This window comes from Zonotrichia leucophrys, chromosome 1A (genome assembly GCF_028769735.1).
Source record: "Zonotrichia leucophrys gambelii isolate GWCS_2022_RI chromosome 1A, RI_Zleu_2.0, whole genome shotgun sequence".
Taxonomy (NCBI): Eukaryota; Metazoa; Chordata; class Aves; order Passeriformes; family Passerellidae; genus Zonotrichia; species Zonotrichia leucophrys.
In genome coordinates this window covers 2577443-2599311 of record NC_088170.1, presented here as the reverse complement: position 1 = coordinate 2599311, position 21869 = coordinate 2577443, and the positions used below count along the sequence as shown (strand labels likewise).

The 21869-nt window shown below is 40.1% G+C and overlaps 2 protein-coding genes across 4 annotated transcripts in view; one reads left to right on the top strand and one right to left on the bottom strand.

Annotated features, from left to right (window-relative positions):
• PIK3C2G (phosphatidylinositol-4-phosphate 3-kinase catalytic subunit type 2 gamma) overlaps window positions 1-21869 on the top strand; it is a 333216-nt gene that overhangs the window by 61935 nt on the left and 249412 nt on the right. The window contains exon 1 of one of the 2 annotated variants that reach the window (XM_064735079.1): window positions 20815-20837. The exons of the other annotated variant lie outside the window; for it this stretch is intronic. The gene's annotated coding sequence lies outside the window, so the exon portion shown is untranslated. Of the gene's footprint in view, window positions 1-20814; window positions 20838-21869 lie in introns of those variants that run through there. 2 annotated transcript variants of the gene reach the window in all.
• RERGL (RERG like) lies at window positions 11076-19694 on the bottom strand. Of its 2 annotated transcripts, none has more exons than XM_064735037.1 (5): window positions 19567-19694; window positions 19339-19395; window positions 16090-16163; window positions 14836-14984; window positions 11076-13764 (listed from the first exon to the last, which is right to left on the bottom strand). In XM_064735037.1, exons 1-5 carry the CDS (start codon window positions 19646-19648, stop codon window positions 13482-13484), a joined length of 645 nt encoding a protein of 214 aa, XP_064591107.1. In that variant the 5' UTR covers window positions 19649-19694; the 3' UTR covers window positions 11076-13481. The 2 variants fall into 2 exon arrangements, with proteins under 2 accessions (XP_064591107.1, XP_064591108.1); XM_064735038.1 differs by having other exon boundaries at window positions 11077-13764; window positions 19524-19677.

Here is a 21869-nt window from a genome sequence, read left to right as displayed (position 1 = left end):
TAATATAGCAGCTAATATAAAAGGGGTATGGGCTCATGCTTGTAAATATGTACCTACTGATAAGTATGAACATACTGATAATTGAGGCAATGGATATTTAGATATTAATTGGAAAATGTGGTTTGAGAAAAACTGGATGTTTTTTATCAAACTAAGTGATCATATTTTCCTGAAAATTTTATTACTTGGATACTGGAGATAGTACTCTCTATATCCCCACAAAAGATCCTAAAAGGAAAGATGTCACGTAATCCTATTCAGATACTATAGTCACAGTTTCTGTTTCAGTTGCATAAAACTTTCTGCAGGTGGGAGTTTTAAAGATAAAATCTTGTTAAAAAAAAACAAAAAAATCCAAAAAAATCAAAACCAACCAAAACAAACAGCCCCAGAAAAGCTCAAAAAGAAACCAAAACCCAACTGCTCAACCATAAATGTTCTCATCTAGTGACATTATCATATATATGCAGTTCATCATTTATTTTGAAGATTCTTCCTAGCGAATGGAGATTGTCTGCCACAAAATCTATTGTGGCTATAAATAAACCCTCAAAAGAGATCAGAAATGGTTCCCAGGTCATGCCTTCAGCCCTTCTACACAAATACCATGTATTACAATAATAATTATGAAATATTATAGTATATATTGTGATACTAATTTATTATACTGCATAGTATAATAATATTTATTATGTATTATTATAAATCACCTAGGGTTTATAAAGTATGCCCGTTGTATGAGACAAGAATGAATCCTTTTGCTGGGTGCTCTGTACCTGAGCTCTATCCAAAGTCAGCAGGAGGCTGCAAGGGCTTCAGAGCACCTCTGCATTCTGGCCTCTTAAGCACTAATGGATTTGAGGAATTAAACAGCATCAAGCACAGCAAATATTGACCTCTCCTCAGAAAATATTTACCATCTCATTTATTGTTGTGTGTCCCTGCACTAGGATATGTTAATATTAGCAGCTATGATTTGCTAGGTGAACTAATGTTCTAAATTGACAAACTCAGCTATTTGCTCAAAGGCCCCTCAGATTGATTTCTAGGTGCTTTGCCCATCACCAAGGCATCTGTTCCCTGTTAAAATGTCACTGTGGTTTTAGGTGCTTCTGGCTTTATAGAATAATTCTGAGCCTCATTTATTTTATATGAACAACTTGCCAATTTTGCGAGGAATAATATGGCAAGCGTTTGTGTATATGAGGTATATTGTGAGCTGAACATCTCCAAGCCTTGTTTAAAGAAACATTTTAATTAGCACACACATTTTGCAGACTGGGAAACCGAGGCATAAAATTGCAAGGGATTAACTGTAACAGGTTTTCACAGCAGCTAAAATCCCCCTTTTCATAAAGGACTTGGTCACTTGCATAGTGGGTGTTGGGCTTCCATGTTTCAGGATTTCTGAAACACTTCTATATGGAATATAGAAATGTTTCCTGATTTCCAGAACCTGGATCTACAGCCTAACTAATGTATATTTCTCCCATCTCTTTGTCTGCATGTAGCTAGAGCTCCTACAAAATTCTTCTGTAAGTGGCTGGAAAGCAGAAGAAAAATTTTCGTGTTGTAACTTTTTGTTCTGTAAGAGGGGTTCTGAGTTTGAAATTGGAATAAGCACCAAGTCCAATAATTTAATGAATTTTGGTTCCCCTTTACCTACCCTTCTGTGAGACTCAGAGGAAGCTGGAAGAAAGAATTAGGAAGAAGAAAAAGGGTCAATTGATGGAACCTGATCAGGCCAATTCCTTTGCTGTGATTTGAAGTAAAATGTAGCCCAAAAGCAAAAATCAGCTTGCATTCTCAGACTATCAAGCTTTGAAAGCCTGACATAAGAACTGGTCAAGATATCTCTCATAAAATTATTTATACTTTGCTTCATAAAATTTGTCTGATAGAGAAAAAACACATCCAGGCTTAACACAAATATTTACAAGGAGGAAAAAATTAAGACTTCTGTTTCTGTCCCAAAGTCCTGAAAGAAAAAGGGTTCTTCCCTTCAACCTCTCCCCATGTGCATGGAAAACATATTTTCTTCTCTAAGGAAGAGCTTTGAAAAGAGGGTTGAAGGGGTTCAGAGAGACAGAATCAAGAACCCGTTGGTACACAGTGCAATTATGGAGAGCACATGCTTAATGGTGATAGGCTATTAAGTTTTATAATCTGAAATCAGTGACATTTGCAATAATTATTATTAATAGCCCAGTTTCTTACTCATCATATTTAAATGGAGCTTTATGGCTTAACTATCTAAAGTAATCAGCTTCCAATTGTGTATTACATTAGCTTAAATCAGAACAGTTGGGTGATAAGATGTGCATTCAGTACCTCTCTCTTGCTACACATTATCATGTTGTAAATAAGAAAAAAAATAAATCTGAACATAATTTACACAAAATTACTGAGAAGTCACTAATGGAAAGCCCCACTGGAACCAGATGCAGTTTTCCAAAATGTTGAGGGAAGGACTGAGGCTGTTTGTGAACCTTGACTGGGCTGAGCAAGCCAAAGCACAGCACCTTTATGCAGTTAATAGATTTTCAGTGGTTCCAGCACCTTGGGATTGGGTGTCTCACCACCCAAGCTTGGCATAACACCTTCTCTAGATGTCGTGCTACCAATAATTTCTTTAGTCCTGACACCTTTGCTGGGAGTCCTGCTTTTAGGCATCTGAGAGGGGAAAAAAATGAGATTCTAAGCAACAAGAATAATGCAGGTGAGAGGAGGCTGATGAAAAATGAGTACAGAAAAGGACAATTTGGAAGAGTCTTTTCAGAAATGAGTGGTGGATGGAAGTGCCTGTCTGTGTCCTTGTCATATCTGCTGGGGACTTGAGAACTTGATGTCATTTTAAATTGTCTGGGGATCCTACAAAAGCTCTTTTGATGCAGCAAGGGCTGATATGCTTTAAGAAGTCACTGGGAATGCTTTTTCTGAATAGAAATGTGACATTTTAAGAGCCTTTTTTTCCCTTTTTAAACTGTAATCATGATTTTATCAAAGGCTTTCCATAGAAACTGTTTTATTTCTTAATACTCACACAGCCTTAACTGGTTCTTTTAAGTAGCTTAAATGTTAATTTCAAAGTAAAAAGTTTTCTGTTCTTTGGGAGGTTTTTGTTGTTGATGTTTGAGGTTTTTTAAGGACATACAACATCCAGAACAATTTACAGAAGACATATCTGGATTTGATGTAAGCAGAGAAAATAACTGGAAGAGATAGATCAGACCCTTTTTTAACAATAATTCTTAAGAGGTAAGGAACAAATTGACTCTTCAGAGCCAAATTTCTCAAAGGAGTTAATATCCACAGGATGCATGAAAAGAGCTTTTTTTTCCCTTCACCTTTAGTAGCCTGGCATCTTTTTCATTGTAACTTGCCTGTGTGTTTTACACCTATTTTAAGTGAATTAAAGATGAGCAATTCAAGGAAGTGATGCATTTTCTGTCAGGCCATTACCACTTGTTTTCTCAGCATGTTCTGCAGATCCATCTAAAGATGTCATTACAGAAATCAATTGGTGGGCAAGGTGGTCAGCATTTACTGACAACAGATAGTTAGAACTACAGTAAATACAGGGTTTAGAGGAGGCACTGAAAGTGTGTCTCTGCTGCAGCTGGGTCTGTTAGACAGTACTCTGTGTTATAGGAAGCTGGTGAATGTCAAGATTTGCTTTCATTCTGGATATTTCATGCTGCAGTGCCTGCTAATAGCTGTGTGCTTGGCACTTGTGTCAATTTTGTGTCTTGACCTCTGGGTCTGCTACAAAAATTGTGCTGTGTGCCAAATGTAAGCGGGGTGGGACAAGTGTCAGAGCTGAAGTAAAAGCAGAGTTATCCTGTCGCGGTGGATTTTGAATATGATGCAATAACAGATTCCTAATTTTGTACTGTTTAAGAAATACTCATTTAGATAATTTTCATCTGGTCACCTAAGCTTCCATCAAGAGCACAGCTGAAATTCTTTATAAATATCCTTGCAACATGAAACTGAGTTTCCATCCTTTCTGGAAAACTTGTTTCTCTCAACTTATTTCCACACCTCCAGCTGGAATTTTCCTTCCTGTCAGTCGTATTTTTGGCCCATATCCTTCCACTGAAAATATCTATAGTCCTCTAGTTGGTAGCTGAAATGGGCAATTGAATCCCTTATCCTTCTCTTACCCTTCTCTCTGTCAGGATAAATATTTCCATCAGCCTCTACTCACAAAAAGTTGGTTGATCCAGTTTGATAAGCTGAATTCAAGTGTTCAGTGTCATCATCCTTGAAGGAAATAGTCAAGGCATACAGTAGATATGAAGTCAACTTTAGATTGTCATTTAAACTTCAAAATTAAATATTCTCCAGGTTTGCCACCTGTCCAATTTCTCTGTTCACCTCTTTTCAAGTGCCCAGGAAGGAAATGAGAAATCTTGGGCATCAAGAATTGCAGGTTCCATTCCTAACTTGGCTTTCTCTGCTCACAGAAATGTCTTTATAAAATGAAAATCCTTTTGTGATAGTGAAATGGGGACAAGTTGAACATTTTAATATTGAATAGTTAGAAAAATTGCCACCAACAACTGGTTATTTCAATAGAACATTTTTTTTCATTATTAAAACTATTATTGATTTCTGTTAGTTTTTTGCCCTGCCTTTGGAAAGTACAAAGTCCTTAAATAATTTGAGTTTTCACTTATTTCCTCAGAATTGCGGCATATGACTGATAACTGCCTTTAGAACTTCTAATAGCTAAATTACAATTATTATGCAAAGACCTACAATAGACAGTTATATGGATTGTTAAATGACTTTGCCTTTTTTGCAAACCATAATCATTTTCCTTTATTAGCTGAAGGATTTCATAATTTAAGGGAGATGAGAACCTATAAGTCACACTTTCAAATAAGGAACATGGATATTGCAAACATTAAATTCTCCCATAAAAATGTTAAGGCATCATTAAACTAGGATCAGATTAATACAATTCAGTCAACTCTAGATAGATATCTCCTGTAATAGGCTGAAACAATACCTAGTGATATAGGACGTGTAAGATTTTACTACAGTCAATTTATAAACCTATAAAACATACAGGTATCACTCAAAGCCACCGTTAATTTTGCAAGCCCTGTATTAAATCAAGTGAATTTGGTAAGGAAAAATATTCCCCACCCTTATTGTAACTCCCTTTCTATTGTTAGCTGCTATCACAGCATCTTCCTTCCACCCTGAGTCAGATGAGAGATGCCTTCTGGTAGGGGTTGACCTGAGAATCTGTGCTTGATTGATCCATCTGTTTAAGTGTCTGAAAGTCTTTTAAATGAATTTTCAGGGCGTAATTTAATTCTCACTTGTAGCACTGTAAAGCTGGAGCCATTCTCTGTTTGTTCCAGAGTAACAGCAAGCAGGATTTGACCCTGGGTTTCATCAAATTAAAAAAAAAAGACTTGCATCTCTTCTGATCAGCTGGGGAAAAAGAAGGTTTGGAGTAAAGGCTCTGTGTGTGTTCCTTCCGAAGGTACAAGGTAGTTCTGTGGGTCTGGAGAATTGGCAATTTCAGACAAGCAGGGCAGGACTGGAAATGCAGAAGTTCCAAAGCATGATCAGGTTATCTGTGCCAGCCTCACAAGTCCTGGTACACACATTTATAGTGTTGTATGCATTGCCATGGTCAAACCCCTGTGTGGGTCCATCTGCACTGGAATATTTTAGCAGGGATTTCCAAAAACACAGCAGATTTATTGCGTGTGCATAAGGGAAGAGAAGAGAGAGGGAAATGTTTCTCCCATGGCACCCAGGTCTGCATCAGTGCATTATGGCAAACATGGATCAGGATATGACCATAAACTGTACTGTATCTCTTTTATGCATTAATAATCAGAGTCTGCTGCTAAATTCTTTGCAATAAGACCCAGGGGTTGAAGCAGGACTGAGAGGAACCAACAGAAAGGAGGGAAAAGTGAGCAGAGCTGGTGTGAGTCCTAGGAGATTTACAGCAGAACAAAGAGAAACTTTGGACGAACTATTTAAAAGGTGATATGAGGAAAAAAAATTAGTTTAACTTGTTCTGTGAAGCCAGACTGGACCACTCAAGACAGACCAACTTGCATATACTGGTGTTCTTTTTAACATAGGCCTAACTGAATGCACTCTCTATGCTTGGAAAGAGAAAGAGCTCCATGAACAACAGTATGGGTTTGTAAATCTGTATTAATGATCCAAAATGTAAGCAAACAGAAGGAGATGTCAAATACAGTAAAAGATGAGTGTAGATTAGTTTCTTTGTAAGGCCTCTCCATTTGCATTTAAGATAAGTTGTGTGATTTAGTTCAGTATTTGCAGTATTCCCTAAGGTCTGTATAGGACAGATCCCAGGCTGCCTCAGTCATTTAGTGAATCATCTAATGCAATTGAATTCTGAGTGACAGCCAAAATTATATGTAGTTAGTAAAAAATGTTGTTGTATTTAATCATATAATTGTGCATCCATTTAGATCAGCCCAGCAATCACAAGAACCCTTATCCACAAGTACCTTTACCTATGTGAGTCGTGGTTAATAAGTAGGAAAGCTCACTCAGAGGGCATTCTCAGGCAGAGGATTTGAAGAATAAGGCCTACCTATGTGCCAGCAAGAGACATTGCTAAAAATCCATTATTGTAGATGAGGATTGTTTTTAAAAAAGGGGTTTTTTTATGCAGCCACCTCATTGCAAAGGAAAAGATGCTACCCTTGTGATATCTCATGTGAAAGAAACTATAAAGCAATTTCTGTTATAGTTTACCCATTTAAATATATAGGGGCGGGAAAAAAAGTGGAAAATAACATTTCAGCCTAGATACTCACTGAACATTTTCTGATCTGCCCTGTCAGTACATTCTCCTCCAACAACTTCTGAGCCTGTGAGCGATATTTAAAGAAGAAGTCAAGTTTTAAAGTGCATTTTCTTTAAGATTATTGGGAATAAAAGCTCAGAATATAAGGCAGAAACCCTGACTGGCACTTTTGGTAAGGCAGTCAGCAGCACGCATCTGCTGAGCATCTCATTCTGATGTTTGGGTGCTGGAATAGCTGGGGATGTGCTCAGAAACTGGTGTGACTGTGGCCTCACCTCAGTGGCCTAAAGGAAACACTCACTGAACAACTTTGTTTGTAGTTAAATTTCCTGTTTAATGAAATAATGTGAATTAGAGACATTTGGTGCCAAATCCTCCAGTTGCAAAGAGAAGGACGTGAGCAACAGCAAATGAAGGCATAAGTGATGCAGAGATTTTTATGCTGTCTGTTTGCAAGTAATGATCTTGGTTCATCCATATGGCTGGTGATTGCTATCAGAATAAGTCACAAAGTGAGCTAATGGCTTTGCTCACACACAAATTGGAGAAACATATTTTCCAAGTCAGAAAACAACCGATTAGTTGAATCAGGAGCTTGGAAGTCAGGAGACCCAATTCAACTTTCTGCTCTACTTTAGGTTTTTGGAGTTTCCATTGCCAAGCTTTTGAAATAGGGCTTTGCTGCAGACTGCAGTGAAGCATCAAGGTCTGCTAGTTAGTTTTTAATGAGCTAGCTTGGAAGCAGTCTGTGGCAGCACTCAGTTAACTTACCCTCAGTTCCAGTTCATCCATTAATTTCACTTGTGACAGTTGGATTTCAGAGTGCTTGGTGAAGTTCAGCAGGGATCAAATATAATCTAGCACTCTGATCAATCATATGAAATAAATTTAGCATTAAATGACCCAGTGGTCATCTCAAGTTAGATGTTAATTGTCTAACCATGGGGACTCCATTGATTGGGTAAAGTAGGACAGATGGGCTCTGTAGTGCTGGAGATGAAGGACAAAATAACCATCAAAGAGCCACAAGAGGTTTGCAACATGATTCATCTCACCTAACTTAGAGATCCCCAACCCCTAATTACCTTTAGAGCTGGTGGAGATTTAATGCCTTTTGGGGAGTGACTCATCTGCATTATTTGAGGCACCACCTCTTGAATTGTTTGGTAGAAAGGCAGAGGGACGAGGGGGGGAATCTAGAAGCAGATCTGCTTTGGGCTGGGCAGCCCCAACCTCGGGGTTTTTAATGAAGTGACCTTGCTCATTTAAAGGTTGATGCAGTGTTTCTGTACTACAGCTTGCAGATAAGAGAAGAATCACTCTTGCCCAAGCCTAGCTTTGCTCCCTGCCATGCTCTGGGGATAACACCCTCACGAAGCTGCAGGAAGACAAGGTGGAAGTGAAACCTGTGCTCAGACCAGCAGGTGTGTCAGGAAACAGGACAGAAACTTTGGAGCCCTTCCTGAGGATGTTAATATGCATGGAGGGGATGTTAACAGGAAACCTTCCAGTGCCTTAGACATGAAAGCTGAACTTTATTTCAGTGAAACAGCTGAGCCCAGAAGAGTCAGTCATGAAAAAACCCTCCCAACACCTGCAGCTTTACCAATAAATCCTGCCCAATTAAGCCTATGAGATTTCACGTTGTTAAAAACAGAAAAAATCCATTGCAGAATTTTATATTGTTGGGAGTTTCACCTGTATTTTGTGATCAGTGCTCTTGGATTCATTAACAAGGATGCTTCAGCCGAGGAGGGATGAAGTGAGGGGAAAACGCCACGAGAGGGAGATGTTGGAAGCAGGAAAGCTGTCGGGATTCTCAGCCTCACACAGAGGGTTAGTTTTAAAGGCACTCCACAAAAGTTTGTTGAACTTTCAGGGAGCTCACAGCATCCTTAAAATAAAGTTTACTCTGGGGGTAATTCTTCTGGAAAGCTAGAAATCACTTTTGGGAGAAAAACCGAAAAAACACCAAAAAAAAAAAAAAAAAAAAGCCCCACACTGCAACCAAAAACCTGTGAGAATCTTATTTAAAAAGTGGTGTTTATTGAAAAATGAAATCTTCACCAGATGCCTCAATGCCTGCCGTTTTAAGGTCATATGTTTTCATTTCCATTCTTTTATATTTATTTCAAATTGTAAAATGGATTACATAGTACAGATATGGTGACACTTTACTGCTCAATAGGAGGGGAGGAGTGTACAAGGAGACAGACCTGCTTGGAGAGATCACTCTGCTCCAATTATCTTGTTTGTGATATGTGTTTCTCAGTACACCTCCCTGGAAAAACTTTGGCTATTTCCCAGAGTTCAGCAGTAGTTAAATGCCTATCTGAACTCCTAGAGCCAGTCTTGAAAAATGAATGTAGCAGTAAATGGCTCAAGTCGTGTCAAATATATAGGGCTAAATGTGGATATTAATTATATTACCCGAGGGACTCAATTTACTTTGTAAAGCAATTAAAAGAAGACAGAAATTTACAGTCTGTTTCTGGAAAAGAGTAATGCCTGTTTAAAAATAACTTTCTGCCCAGAATAGTCTGCCTGTCTCACATAATATCAGTTACGGGAGGGAAGGATCCAAACTAACACAACAGAAGACGTTGTCATTTACAACACTGCTTCTTTATGGAAATATCAAACCAAAGTTTTAAAACAATACAAGTTGACAGGTGCCCAGGTGCACTTTTAGCCATGTAAACAAAGGCTTTGGTTTTCAAACTGCCTGAAGTGCACATCAAAACTTGGCTTTCCCTTGTTTTCATTCCCTGTGGGCACATTAAGGATATAAAGAGGCCTCTGTGTTCCTATGGATAGGAGGTAGAGGTTTCATGGTTTTTAATGTACAGTTTCTTATTGATCTAGATTATTCTAGTAGCCTGTCTCTATTTTTTGTAAATCTATTTCTTGTTTCAGAGTGGACAGGCAAGGATTGCTCCCCAACTCAATCAGAGCTGGGGTTTGTTCCACTATCCATAGGCAATGTATGAAATCTCATTAGCCTAAAGCACTTGTTCCAACAGGCGTACTGATGGAAAATTAGCATGTTTTGGATGCTAACTGCACTTTAGTTCTGCTTTCAGTGGTTTCCATATTCCTCTTCTTTTTAGTGTAGGCTCTGTAAATTACCAGTGAGTAATTTGGGTTGGGTGTTGGGGAAAGGATCACAACAATTCAAGCCAATGGGCACAGCATCCATCCCTCTCTGTGCCTCAGAGCAGGAGAGAGCCAGGATCTGACATCTGCAAATCTCATCCTCAAAGCAGTGTAGTCAGAGAGAGAAAAGCATCAGCTCTCCCCACATGGCTCAATGTTCTCCTCTCCATCCCTTCAGGAATCAGCTTCTAGCAATGGGCTAAATAAGCCCATGGTAGTTACTTTTGTCTTCAGAGTACAGCATGTTTGGTTGGGCTACTCAACATTGCACTTCATTATTCCTTTTCTCCAGGAGTGACATGCTCCAAGTTTTCCTGGGATGTTTTCCCCTCTGCCCTGTTGTGAACATGATTTCAGTGGGATTTTCTAAGAGTTTAATGCATACAGACAAGACAGTGGGAAAAAGAGCTGAGGTGGTGTTAGTCTAAAGTGTTTATTTCAGAACTGTAGTGAGAGAGAGCTTGAAAAAGCCCTGAAAATGCTCTGAGAGACAGCAGTTGGGAGCCAGGGGCTATTACCTTTATATTGCAGTAGAATCTCTTTGCTTTCATGTCACTGTTTCCAAAGTAAAAATGAGTTGAAGACAGGGAGAAGGAACATCAATTCTGAGTACCCATCTCAGGCAAAATTCTACTGAAACTAAAAAGTTCATACTAACAAGGACTTCTAGGTGTGACAGCAAGAAACCTTTAATTCTTGTACAGCAATTTCAAAATCTTTTGGTGAGAAAGGATGGGGTTGTGTGCTGAAGCAATATGTGACAACACAAATAGTTCCATTTCCACACTCCTCAATGAGCCTGATATTCTCCAGTTGATGTCACTGTCAAGGCTGAGCATCAGACATCATTACATCATTTACTGTTTATACAAGCAGTGTCCTTGCTAATTTCTTGTTTGCAATGTGGCTATGCCAGTTAATATATTTCCTTCTCTGTTAGAACGCTAAGAACACTTAGCAAAACATTATATATATATATTTATATATATATATTTATATATATATGCCTTTTAAGTATTTTTAAAAGCCTTCATTTTAAGTTATTTTAAAAATATGTTTAGAAAGGGATAGTATGTATTTGCTTTAAAATTCTGCATTCTTGTTCATCTGCACTTAGCAGATGTGATGCATCTGATCAGCAATGAAAGACAAGTGAAATCCTAATGCTGAGAACACCAAATTATGTCTGTGCTGGGTGTTGTAGTATGTTTAAGTCTTAATCATCCTGTTTCTAGATGAAGCAGCTGTTTCAGGCGGTTTTCAGGTGAGCTCAAGGCCCTGTAGATGACAGCTACTCTCTGTTCCAACACTTACTCTATACAGACAAAAAAACTATGGAATCTGAAATCCCACATTCCTACGACTATGAACACAACTAATTGGCCTCTCTGTGGCTGTTTTGACTAATCTTTAAAGGATAAAGCTATATTTTAAAAGGTTTTCTTCACTGCTTAAAGGCAATGAGGGCTTCTTCACTGTGCTCAGCAAACACAGGCAGAGTTTCTCTTTGGTGCAAGGGCCTGACTCCCAGATTTACCTTCTCCAGTCTGAATTTCAGATCTGCACAGTGCTTCCCTTTTATAGCAGTCAAAACTCTGTAGCTTTATACCAGAGTAAAGGGAAAACAAAATAAAAATCATTAATACATCCATCTTATATCCAGTTTATTTAATACCAGAGCAGTAAATACAAATAAGAGTTCTGGAATTTGGAATTGCTAGAGCAAGGTAAAGCTACAACTCTGTTGGCAGTTCTGGAATCCTGTGTGGTCTGGGAATCTGAGGGGTGTATATGAGTAATCTGCACATTCAGTCTCATAGATATTGACCATACACTTAAAATGCTCCTGATACGGCAGAGCAGCATCTGCAGGAAAACAAAGCAACCCTGTGCCTGTCAACTGAGAACTATTTCCAATATTTTTAGTCTTATAACAAGTGAAATAAGCAGTATCTTTTGCTTTAAAAAAGTGATCTTTGGTCAACACAACCAAATGTGCTTTAGTACTATTTTACAACCTTACTGCCAAGAGTATATGTAACCTTTTTATGTTGTCTTAAGGGTGAACACTCAAAAGCTGAAAGTAAAAAAAAACAAACAAAAAACCTGAAACTTTTTCGTTACAATGCAGGTAAAATTTCAGAGCAGAGGTAGGCTCCAACTCAGCATCCCACAAAGACTGAATCCCAGCTGTCCCCTGAGTGGGTAGGAGGCAGCAATTCATCTTCAGATCACTTCCCTTTCATAATTTCTGTATGAGAACAGCACTTGCAAACACTCTGGGCTAAGCCCTTATTTAGCTGTCCAGAGTAAGAGCTCTGAATGTCAACTGACAACACGTTTAAACCCAGCTGATGTTTAATATCCACATGTGAAAAGTGTAGCCAGCAGTACTCAGTGCTCTCTCTGTGGCATTTCAATTCCACAGCCATGAGTAGCTGTAAGGACATTGGTTATTAGGAAAAATACTCTGTGAGCACAGGTCTCACCAGCAGGCTGACCTTTAAATCCAGGCAGATATCCTAGACAACTTGCGCTCCTTACCATGTGCCTTCCAAGCTGCTGCTGCCATCTGAGGTTGAGCAGTCACAGCCACCTTGCAGCTAATGAAACTTTTGTTGGAGCTGACAAAAGCTGCTCTGTGGAAGGGATCAACCCACGCTTTATCCTGGCCCTTGCTGTAAAATCATTTCACTCAACAACCACCTTGCCAAAACAGCCCAGCGCTCACTGAGCAACATTTCACCAACATTTCAGCTCCCACACTCCTCAACCCTCTCCACTTTCTCTCATCACTCATGGAATAAAGAAAAAAAGATACTGAAACAGGAGACAATACTGCTTTATCTGATTCCCTATACTTCTGGTGCCTCTGTAAGGCAGCTCTGCAGGTAAATAGCTTTTGTAGACTTGGTGTCTAAGCATTGAATTCATATGAATTTCAGCAAGTGTAAGGCACACAAGAACCTGAGTTAAATACAAATACACTACCACATGAAGCCTGCAGTATTTTGCTTTTCTTAGTGCAAATTTTCTTGCACACACCAAAAAAAACCTACTCAGGATTCTGAAGTAAGATTTTGATCAGCAAGGCTGAGTTTACTGGATATTATGTGGTTTAGTGGTAGACTTGGTAGTGTTTGGTTAATGGCTGGTTTTGATGACTTTAGGGTCTTTTCCAATAGAAGTGAATCTGTGAAATTATAGATCTGTTTATACCTCAGTTGCACCTAGAAGCTCTATCCAAGACCATGCTGGTGTTGAATAAATACAGACTAAACCTCTCCTCTGGAGCAGCTCACAGTTTAAATGGCACTGCCCTATACAGTAAATCTGCAGCAGAGCTGAAATAGGTCAGATCTTCCAGGCCTAGACCCTACTGTCTCCCACCTTTGGTTTCTACTGTCTTACTCCTCCACATATTGACCTTTGGAGGAAATTCAGTGAATCCCAAGAGCTCAGCTCCATCATTTCAGCTTGTTCCAACTTCAGGACTAACCCTCTCTTACACAGATTTCCTCCTCTTCCCAAACACATTGTTGATCAGCTTGGCCATTGACTTGGAGCCGCTTGGTCGTCTCTTCTCCTTCACTTTGGAGTTGGCAGTGATGTTCCTCAGCACCTTGGTGAACATTGCCACAACCTCCTGATAGTGCTCTGCTGCTGACAGTTCACAGAATTGGCACTTGTTGTCTATTGCCAGCTTCTGTCCTTCATCCCAGCCAACCTCCCTCATGTGGCATAGATCCTGTTTATTGCCAACCAAAAATATTGATGACTCGACCATCCTGAAATGAGAAAGGTTCCAGTTAGAGAAAAGAGATGTACCATGCTGTATGTGCTGTGCTAAATTCCGTGTGTATGAAAAGTATGTATGTATAACAGGCATTTCAAAATAACCCATAATGAACTAACCAAACCCCTCACCTCACCAGGAAGAATTCTAGTTTTTCCATTTGTCAAAGGATTTTCCGGACAAGCTCTTCTCTACCAGTAGATTTTCATTTTTGTTTTCTCTACTGAAAGATTTAATGTATTTTTAAATCCACTGTTTTTTTCCTGCTCTGTGCTGCTGAGTATATTGTCAGCACCTGGACTTCATGAAGAAGCAACCTGATCATTATCTCCATTTGCAGGTCCAAGAGACAGATCAGTGTCAGTGGCATAACTTAGAAAGAAACAGGAAATGTAATTCCAAGCTTCTGCCAAAATTATTCCTTTTAGAAATTAGCCTTAATTAAGAAAGATCAGAAGTAAAACAGAAAAATGGGGTTTTTACTTCTTTTCTGATACAGGTGAAGAATTTCACTCTTTTATTTAGAAAGCACCACAGCAGACTGATGCAGGAATACACACCCCATCCACACTCACACTTGTAGTTCTGCAATTTTTTTTTTTAAGTGCTTTCTTTCTTTCCATATGGTCACCCGTGTGCACAAATCATGCTGGGGTCACCACCAAAGGCAGTTTAGGAGATACTTGTGGTATTACTTTCCTTTATTGTGGGAAATGCTTTTCTTCACCCTCTGTATTTGTGCATCTCCATTGGCAATTGAGTGGGAAAGTAAAAGTACAGACTGACTATGTCAGGCTTTTTCACCCATGTAACACAGCAGAAATATTTATAGCAATAATTTAAATACTAGTTCTGTAAGAATTAAGAACAAAAATCCTGATGTACTTGGGTTTGGTTACAGTAAAATTGATTGTAATTTGATGCACATTTTATCCATGGGTACCATGTTGTTGGCATTGTGTTACATCACTTTGATGCTGCTGGATTTTAATTGCTGCTAGGATAGCCTGCAAGCTCACAAAAGAGCCTTGCCAAGGGGGAAAAAAAAAATAATGCCACTTACTTTTTACAAACTCCTATGTGAGACTCTCGGATCCTGTAGAGCAGGGCCTTGGCAAAGGCAAATGATGCTCTGTCACTGATGTCATAGACAATGATAAATGCATCAGCCCAGTGCAGCTCATCTGCCAGGGACAGCTTCCCCTGCTGGGGCTGAAAGAGGTGCAAAAGAACACAGAAAAATAATGTTACTCTTGCCACTCCAGAGCCTTTTCTCTGTTGCTGTGAATGCCAGAACATGGTAACCTTCATTGCAGAAGATATTTAATAGGTTTAGGTTCAATTCAGGCTAGTGCTGCTCCAAGAGCCTTATAAATAAAGCCTTTATATTTGTATAAATGTATTTATACAAATAAATAAGCCAACATCAAAAATGGCACTTTGCTTCACTGACAGTTTCATTATGAAACATTTACGCTTTGTTTAAGCAGTGAAATTCCACAACCTGTACAGCCATTGCTTATGGTTAATACTCTGCAGGGTTACATGAGAGTGAAACACACAGGAGCCATCAACATTTGTGAGTTTTGTGGTTGTTGCTCTGGTTTGATTGTTCCTAATGTTCTGACTGCAGTAAGCTTAAGGATTTCCTTCATTTTTCTTTCCTCTTTGAATTGTTCAAGTTTCAAACACTAATTGCCCATATGTTAAATTTCTGAAGAGCTAGGGAAAAAAAAATCTTCTTTCAATCTGCAGCTGAGTTTAATAAATCTAGTGAAAAAAGTCACTTGAGTGATATTAGGGTTGTACTAATCCATGACTCTCTTCACACCAAGAAGCTGCCACACTTCTGATTTCCAGAAAGCAACAGCTTTAAACTGTCCCATTAGGCAAAGGAGTGTCATTTCAAAACTATTTAAAATTAGCTTATCCCTGCACATGACTTGGCAGCAGCTAGCAAGACCATAGGACCTAAAATAGATTTAAAAAATGGAAGCTAATCAGAAAAAAAAAAAATTAATCATTTGCTTTGCTAAACAGCCAAAGTTAGGCCTTGTTCCTAAGGGAAAAAAAATGAGAACAGACAGCTCAGAGAGTGCTAGCACAAATATGTGCAAGCAAAATCTCTCCTGCAAATGGGAAAGTCCTCAGTAGTTCCAAGCCCTAGCAACTATAAAAATTCAGTCTTTTAAAGAAAACCCCAAAAGAGCAGGCACAAATTCCAGCAATTAAAAGTTTGTAACCCCTTGACCTTGTTACCATATACACAGGTAATGAAGAACAACTTTTCTTTGCCCTCCTCCTGCTAAATTCTTACCTGTGAGCAAGGGTCATAAATTTCCAGGTGTATCTGCCTCCCATCCAGGCACAAGTGTTTGGTGTAGATGCATTCTAAGATAGATATTACCCAAAGAAAATCAGTGTTACTGACTGGGCATGACAGTGAAAAGAAAAGGCAACAGTGCAATTGGATAATACTGAGGATTCATTGAATACTGGTTATTTGATTGTTTTCCCAAGAAATTTAGAATTTTTTTGTCTCTGATCTGTTTTTTTGAGGGAGGTTGTTAGGGAAAGTTTTTTGTTTGCTTTGTGGTTTTGGTTTTTATGACTGGTTGCTTGCCTTTTTTTCTGAACACACACTGGAAACAAACCTACTGAATTTTGTACCAATCAACCCCTCAGGCAGACCAGCACCATTCTCTGCGGTGCTCCCATCAAAGTCTTAGTGAGTGAGTACTTTCAGACCCTGCTTTTCCTTTCCCAAAACAGAGGTGAGGGGAATTCACAATCCTCACAATCAGCTAAATGCTGATCACCATTCAGCTGGATAGCAGGACTCAAGATTATCAAATGTGCAGCTCTGATTCTGCACAGAAGTGTTATTTAGCAATAATATTTATTTACCATGGCTTCTCGTGCTTTAAGAGTTCTCATACCAGGCAGCATTAGGCCAAGAGTATTTACAGGACCATGTCCTTAGGATCTAGTCCAAAAATATTTCTGCAGTGTCTCAGATTTAGGACTCTCCACCAGCACTAGGAACTCTACTGCAGACACACCATCACTACTATTTAAAGCAGCAGGATGTTCTGAGCAAGGGTAAGCAGTTTGTGGTTGCCAACAGCCTTTCTGCACTGTAATTTGTCATTTTCTGAACTTCAGGGACAAGAATTGGTGTTGACAGTACAGAAAACACAAACTGTGTAATGAGGGATAGCTCAGTGATCTCTGGTACTCAGCATCTTCAGCATTCCTCATGCTCATCTTGAGAATTCATCTGATGATAAACTATCAGTCCCAGGCATCTCAGGGTACAAAATCTACAGCCCCTTGCTTGTTTCCTTAATTAAACAAACTTTTAATTATTATTATTTTAGCTCCACTAATAGTGGCATGATCTTTATTTCACCACCCCTATTACCACTTTCCTCTTATCTAGAAACAGTGCTAAACTCATCTTCCAACAATCATTTGTTAAAAAATGAAAGTCTTTTGGTGGTTTGACATGCCTCTTACAGGACTTGCAGTACTGGAGGCTGAGAAAACCCGATTTTGGTTGTAGGTGGCTTGGAACATACTGAGAGCACATAATTTACATGTGGTAACTTAGACCTAGAGCAGCCAGCTGGGACACCAAGTGTCTGCTCAGTCTGTGTTTGTAAAATGACAAATAATGGTAGAGCACACATGTACAATTGGAGCTCTTCCTTCAGAATAAGTTCATTTGGATATATTCTGTACAATTCAGCTTAGTAGTACTTTTATGTTATTTACAGATCACTAGAAGCTACTCTGATTCCTGTGAGGAGGGGGAAAAAAAAGCATGGAGAGAATCCTTTACTTTAGCAGGGAGAGTGATGTAGAGGGCAATCTCTATTAAGTTTTTCCTCCTTTTTTTCCTTTCTTTTTCTCTGTTTTCCTTCTTTTTTTTTTTCTTTTCTCTGTTTCTCATTAAGTTTTTCCTCCCTTTTTCTTTGTTATTTACAGATCACTAGAAGCTACTCTTGATTCCTGTGGGGGAAGGGAAGAGGAAAGCATGGACAGTGTAATATATCTTGAAAAATAATGTAACAGAAAGAATCCTTTACTTTAGCAGGGAGAGTGAGGTAGAGGAGGGCAATCTCTGTTCCTTGTTAAGTTTTGGGATCTCTGCCACATCAGCTGGGGTGGCAGCACACTTCCAGAGTTATTTGTGATTCAGCTGAACGGTATTTCCACCCGGGATGTCAAAGTTCAAGTCCTGCTTTGCCACCTTCCTAGATTTAGAAGTGCCTTAATGAAAGTGGCACGAATGGCACCAAAGGGACATTTAATCCTGTGACCAGCCAGGTTTTCCTCAAAGCCACCAAAGCAGCGCCCTCCTGCCTCACTGGGGCATCGCCTTAATGCTTTGATTACCCGCCCGTGCTGATAAACAATCTGAACATCCCCGGCAGCCGAAGAGGGGATATTCGGTAGAACATGTCTTGTTTTGGGGTTTTTTAGCCTATTTTTTTGCTCTCTCTGACCGAGCTGGCCATACCCCACTCTCAGCCCGGTTCTTTTCCCCTTCCCAGCTGCTTTGAGAGCAGCCATCTCCCCCCGACCCCCGGGTCACCCTTTCCCCTTTCCCTTTTCCCCAGGGCTCACACCCCAGCAGGACCCCAAACCAGAGAGGGAATTCCCATCTCCCTGCAAAGTTCTACCACATCCAAATTCTCCATCAAATCAGCACTGGGGGAGCCGCAAGGGAGTAAAAGCACTCACAATGCCTCGTCAGGAAAAAACTTTACAGTTCACAATAGAAGTAATGGGATATTGTTGAGACCAGCTGTAAGCAAGAATGCTACTCCACTTTCTACCATTTAAGCACTTAGATCTGCTTTTTTGGAAGCAGTGCTTCTGAAATGCACTCTGTGCTTTGCTGTTTAAATCTTTACTTTCAGGATAGGCAAACCAAACTATAGATTTATGAGAGAGCATGAGTTTTACAGGTTTCAATAAGACAGATAAAAAAGATGTGATGCATTGTTTTGGTTTGAAAAAGGAGTGAGTTTTTTGGCAGTTTGGAAGTCAAACTAATTAATTATGCTATTTGAATATTAGCGCTACCAGCCTCATCATTTCTGTTCACTTTTTCACATAACACTGCACTGTTTCAGCTCTGAGCCATTGCCTCTCCCTAAATGCAGTTTCTGTGTCACATACATATATCAACATACATCTAGCACTTGCTCTCCCAGGGGGAAAAAACCTCCATCCCTCTATCCTTCCATCTATCCCTGCCTCCATTTCTCCCTCTATCCCTCCACCTATTCCTCCATCCATCCTTCTATCCTTCCATCTATCCCTGCCTCCATTTCTCCCTCTATCCCTCCATCCATCCCTCTATCCTTCCATCTATCCCTGCCTCCATCCATCCCTCTATCCTTCCATCTATCCCTGCCTCCATTCCTCCCTCTATCCCTCCATCCATCCCTCCACCTACCCCTTCATCCCTGCCTCCATCCTTCCATCTATTCCTCCATCTCTGCCTCCATCTATCCCTCCATCTGTCCCTCCATCCCTCCCTCGGTGCGCTCACCGGCTCCGGACGCGTACTCTCCGATGAATCGCCGGGTCAGGAACCGCACCGCCAGCGCTGCGTGAGGGAAGCAGAGCCAGGATCAGGATTAGCAGAGCCGGGATTATCAAACCCGGGATCAGCGGGGCCTCGCCTCCCCCTGCACCGAACCCCATGCATTCCCTGTTCCCCCCCCTCACCCTTACCCGATTTTCCGGCCCCGCTGCCGCCCAGCACGGCCACCTTCACCTCGCTCATGGCTCCGCCGCCGCCGCCGCCTGCGCGCCTTTAAAGCGCCTCGGGCGACGCCGCCCCGCAGCCCGGCCCGCATCCCTCAGCTCTGCCCGCCTCCTCCCGCCGGGGATGTGCAGCTCCCCGAGGGTTCTCAGAGGCGCCTTCTTCCTCCTCCTCCTCCTCCTCTTCCTCCTCTGGTGCCCCCCGGCCTCGCCCCCGCCGCGCCAACTTTGTGCGGGGCGCCTTCTTCCTCCTCCTCCTCCTCTCGGTGTGCTCGGGGGATGGGGGGGGGAAGGAAAACAGGAAAAAACACTAAAGAAAAAGAGAAAAAACCAACCAACCAAACAAAAAAACCTCCCCACAAACAAACAAAAACAAGGACAAAAAAAAAACTAATTAAAAAAAAACACCAAAAAACCCCAAACAAATAAAAAAGAACAACCAAAAAAACCCAAAAAACAAAAAAAGGAAAAACCCAAAAAGCCCAACAAACAAACAAATATAAAACGGCGACAAAAAAAAGCCCAACAAAAAATCCCAAAAAACAAAACAAGCAAAAAAAAAACTCAAAAAAAACCCCCAAAAAAGCGCCAAAAAATAGCAACAACAAAAAACCTCAAGAAAAAAAAACAAACAAAAAACCAAAACAAACAAAAGAAACAAACAAAAAAACCAAAAAAAGCCAAACAACTCAAAAACCCCCAAAAATCAAACAAGTAAAAAGCAACAACAAGAAAGCCCCCCCAAAAAACCCCAAAACATTAAGAACCCCAAAAACCAAACAAATAAAAAACAATCCAAAAAATCCCAACACAAAACCGTGAACAAAGAAAGAAACTCCCAAAAAACAACAAAAAAGTGCGAAACCCAACCTCTGTGTGTGTGTGGGGGGGGTGTGTTTGGTTTTGCTCTAAGTTTGTTTTGCAGGCTTGTCATCATTTTATACCAGGAATATGAAAGTGAAGAAACTAAGGTGCTTTTGGGTTGTTTTCTGTTTGGCTGGTTGGTTTTTTAAGTGTTTTTGAGGGTAACTTGTATTAAAAAATAAATAAATAAAAGTGGTTTGCACTTGTCTGTTGTCTGCCCCAGGTTTTCAAACTCTCATCTAACTCTCTCTAAAGCTCTAATCTTGTGAAAAACTTCTGTGGGCTTGGCTTTTTGTGCCTGTGATTTGTTTTTATTGAATTTAAATTTGGATTTGTGTGGTTCACAGTGTTCAGCTAAGACCTGCAGTACACCTGTGAAAAGGGAAAAGGTGAAAGAGCAAAATACTACAGATGTGGAAGGTGAGATAGAAAGGACTTATCCTCCTGAAAAGACACTTTGTGTCTGCTGTACCTCTTTTTTTATGTTCCTCAAGTGCTCTCAAATGTCTGTTTGGTTCTAAGCATACACAAAATACATCTGTGCAAAGGTTCAGTTAATCCATTGAAATAAGTGATTTACCATCCAGGTTGCTTGTGCTTTTATACTTGTACTGTTCATGCTTATTTGGTTTATATAACTTTAGTATACTTATTCTGATATTTTTGCTCTCTCCTGATGGAGCTGTTGTGAAATTATATAAATTATGTAAATCATTCAATGAAGCACTGTGCTTGCTAGGGGGTGTTCCAGGTACAAGAGATTTCCATGAGCTCAGGAAAAGAGGCAGTTTGAATGTGTTTGTTACAGCTGATGGAAATGCTTACTGTAGGAAAAGACATTTAAAAATTAACAGGTGATGCAACTTGGATCTAAATTCCCTGCTTAAAAGTTGCTCAGGGCTGGAGGTGTGATCAGAGGATATCAGATATGCCATCAGGTTTGCTTTGTGGAGGTTTATTCACAGAATGGTCTGGGTTGGAAGGGACATTAAAGATCATCCCTTTTCAACCTCTGCCTTGGGGTTGGAAATCTTCCACTTCCACTGTCCCAGGTTGCTCAGAGCCCCTTCCAGCCTGGCCTTGGACACTTCCAGGGATGGGTCATCCACAGCTTCTCTGGGCATCCTGTGGTAACCACCCTCACCATCCCCAGGGTAAAGAATTTTTCCCTAATACCTTATCTAACCCTACTATCTTTCAGTTTGACCCATTCCCCCTTGTCCTGTTCTGCTCTTGCTTGCTCACAAGACAAAAGTTACTAAAATGTCTAAAAGAACTTTAGTCTGACTTTTTTTAGCTGTTTTAACATTTGCTTTTGAAATAGCAGGGTGCTGAGATCACTGGGCTTGAGCCAGTATTAGTGCAAAAGGCACAACTTGGTGTTTTGCTATTCCATATACATTGAAACCACTGCAACAGGACACTGAGACTTTACAGGAAGCTTAGAATAAA

Excerpts from the sequence above, each read along its gene's own strand:
- RERGL (XM_064735037.1), bottom strand. The coding sequence starts at position 19,648 with ATGCGGGCCGGGCTGCGGGGCGGCGTCGCCCGAGGCGCTTTAAAGGCG. Across the intron at positions 14,985-16,089 it reads TTTATGACCCTTGCTCACAG|CCCCAGCAGGGGAAGCTGTC; the intron begins GTAAGAATTTAG and ends CACCTCTTTCAG. Across the intron at positions 13,765-14,835 it reads CACATAGGAGTTTGTAAAAA|GATGGTCGAGTCATCAATAT; the intron begins GTAAGTGGCATT and ends TTCTCATTTCAG.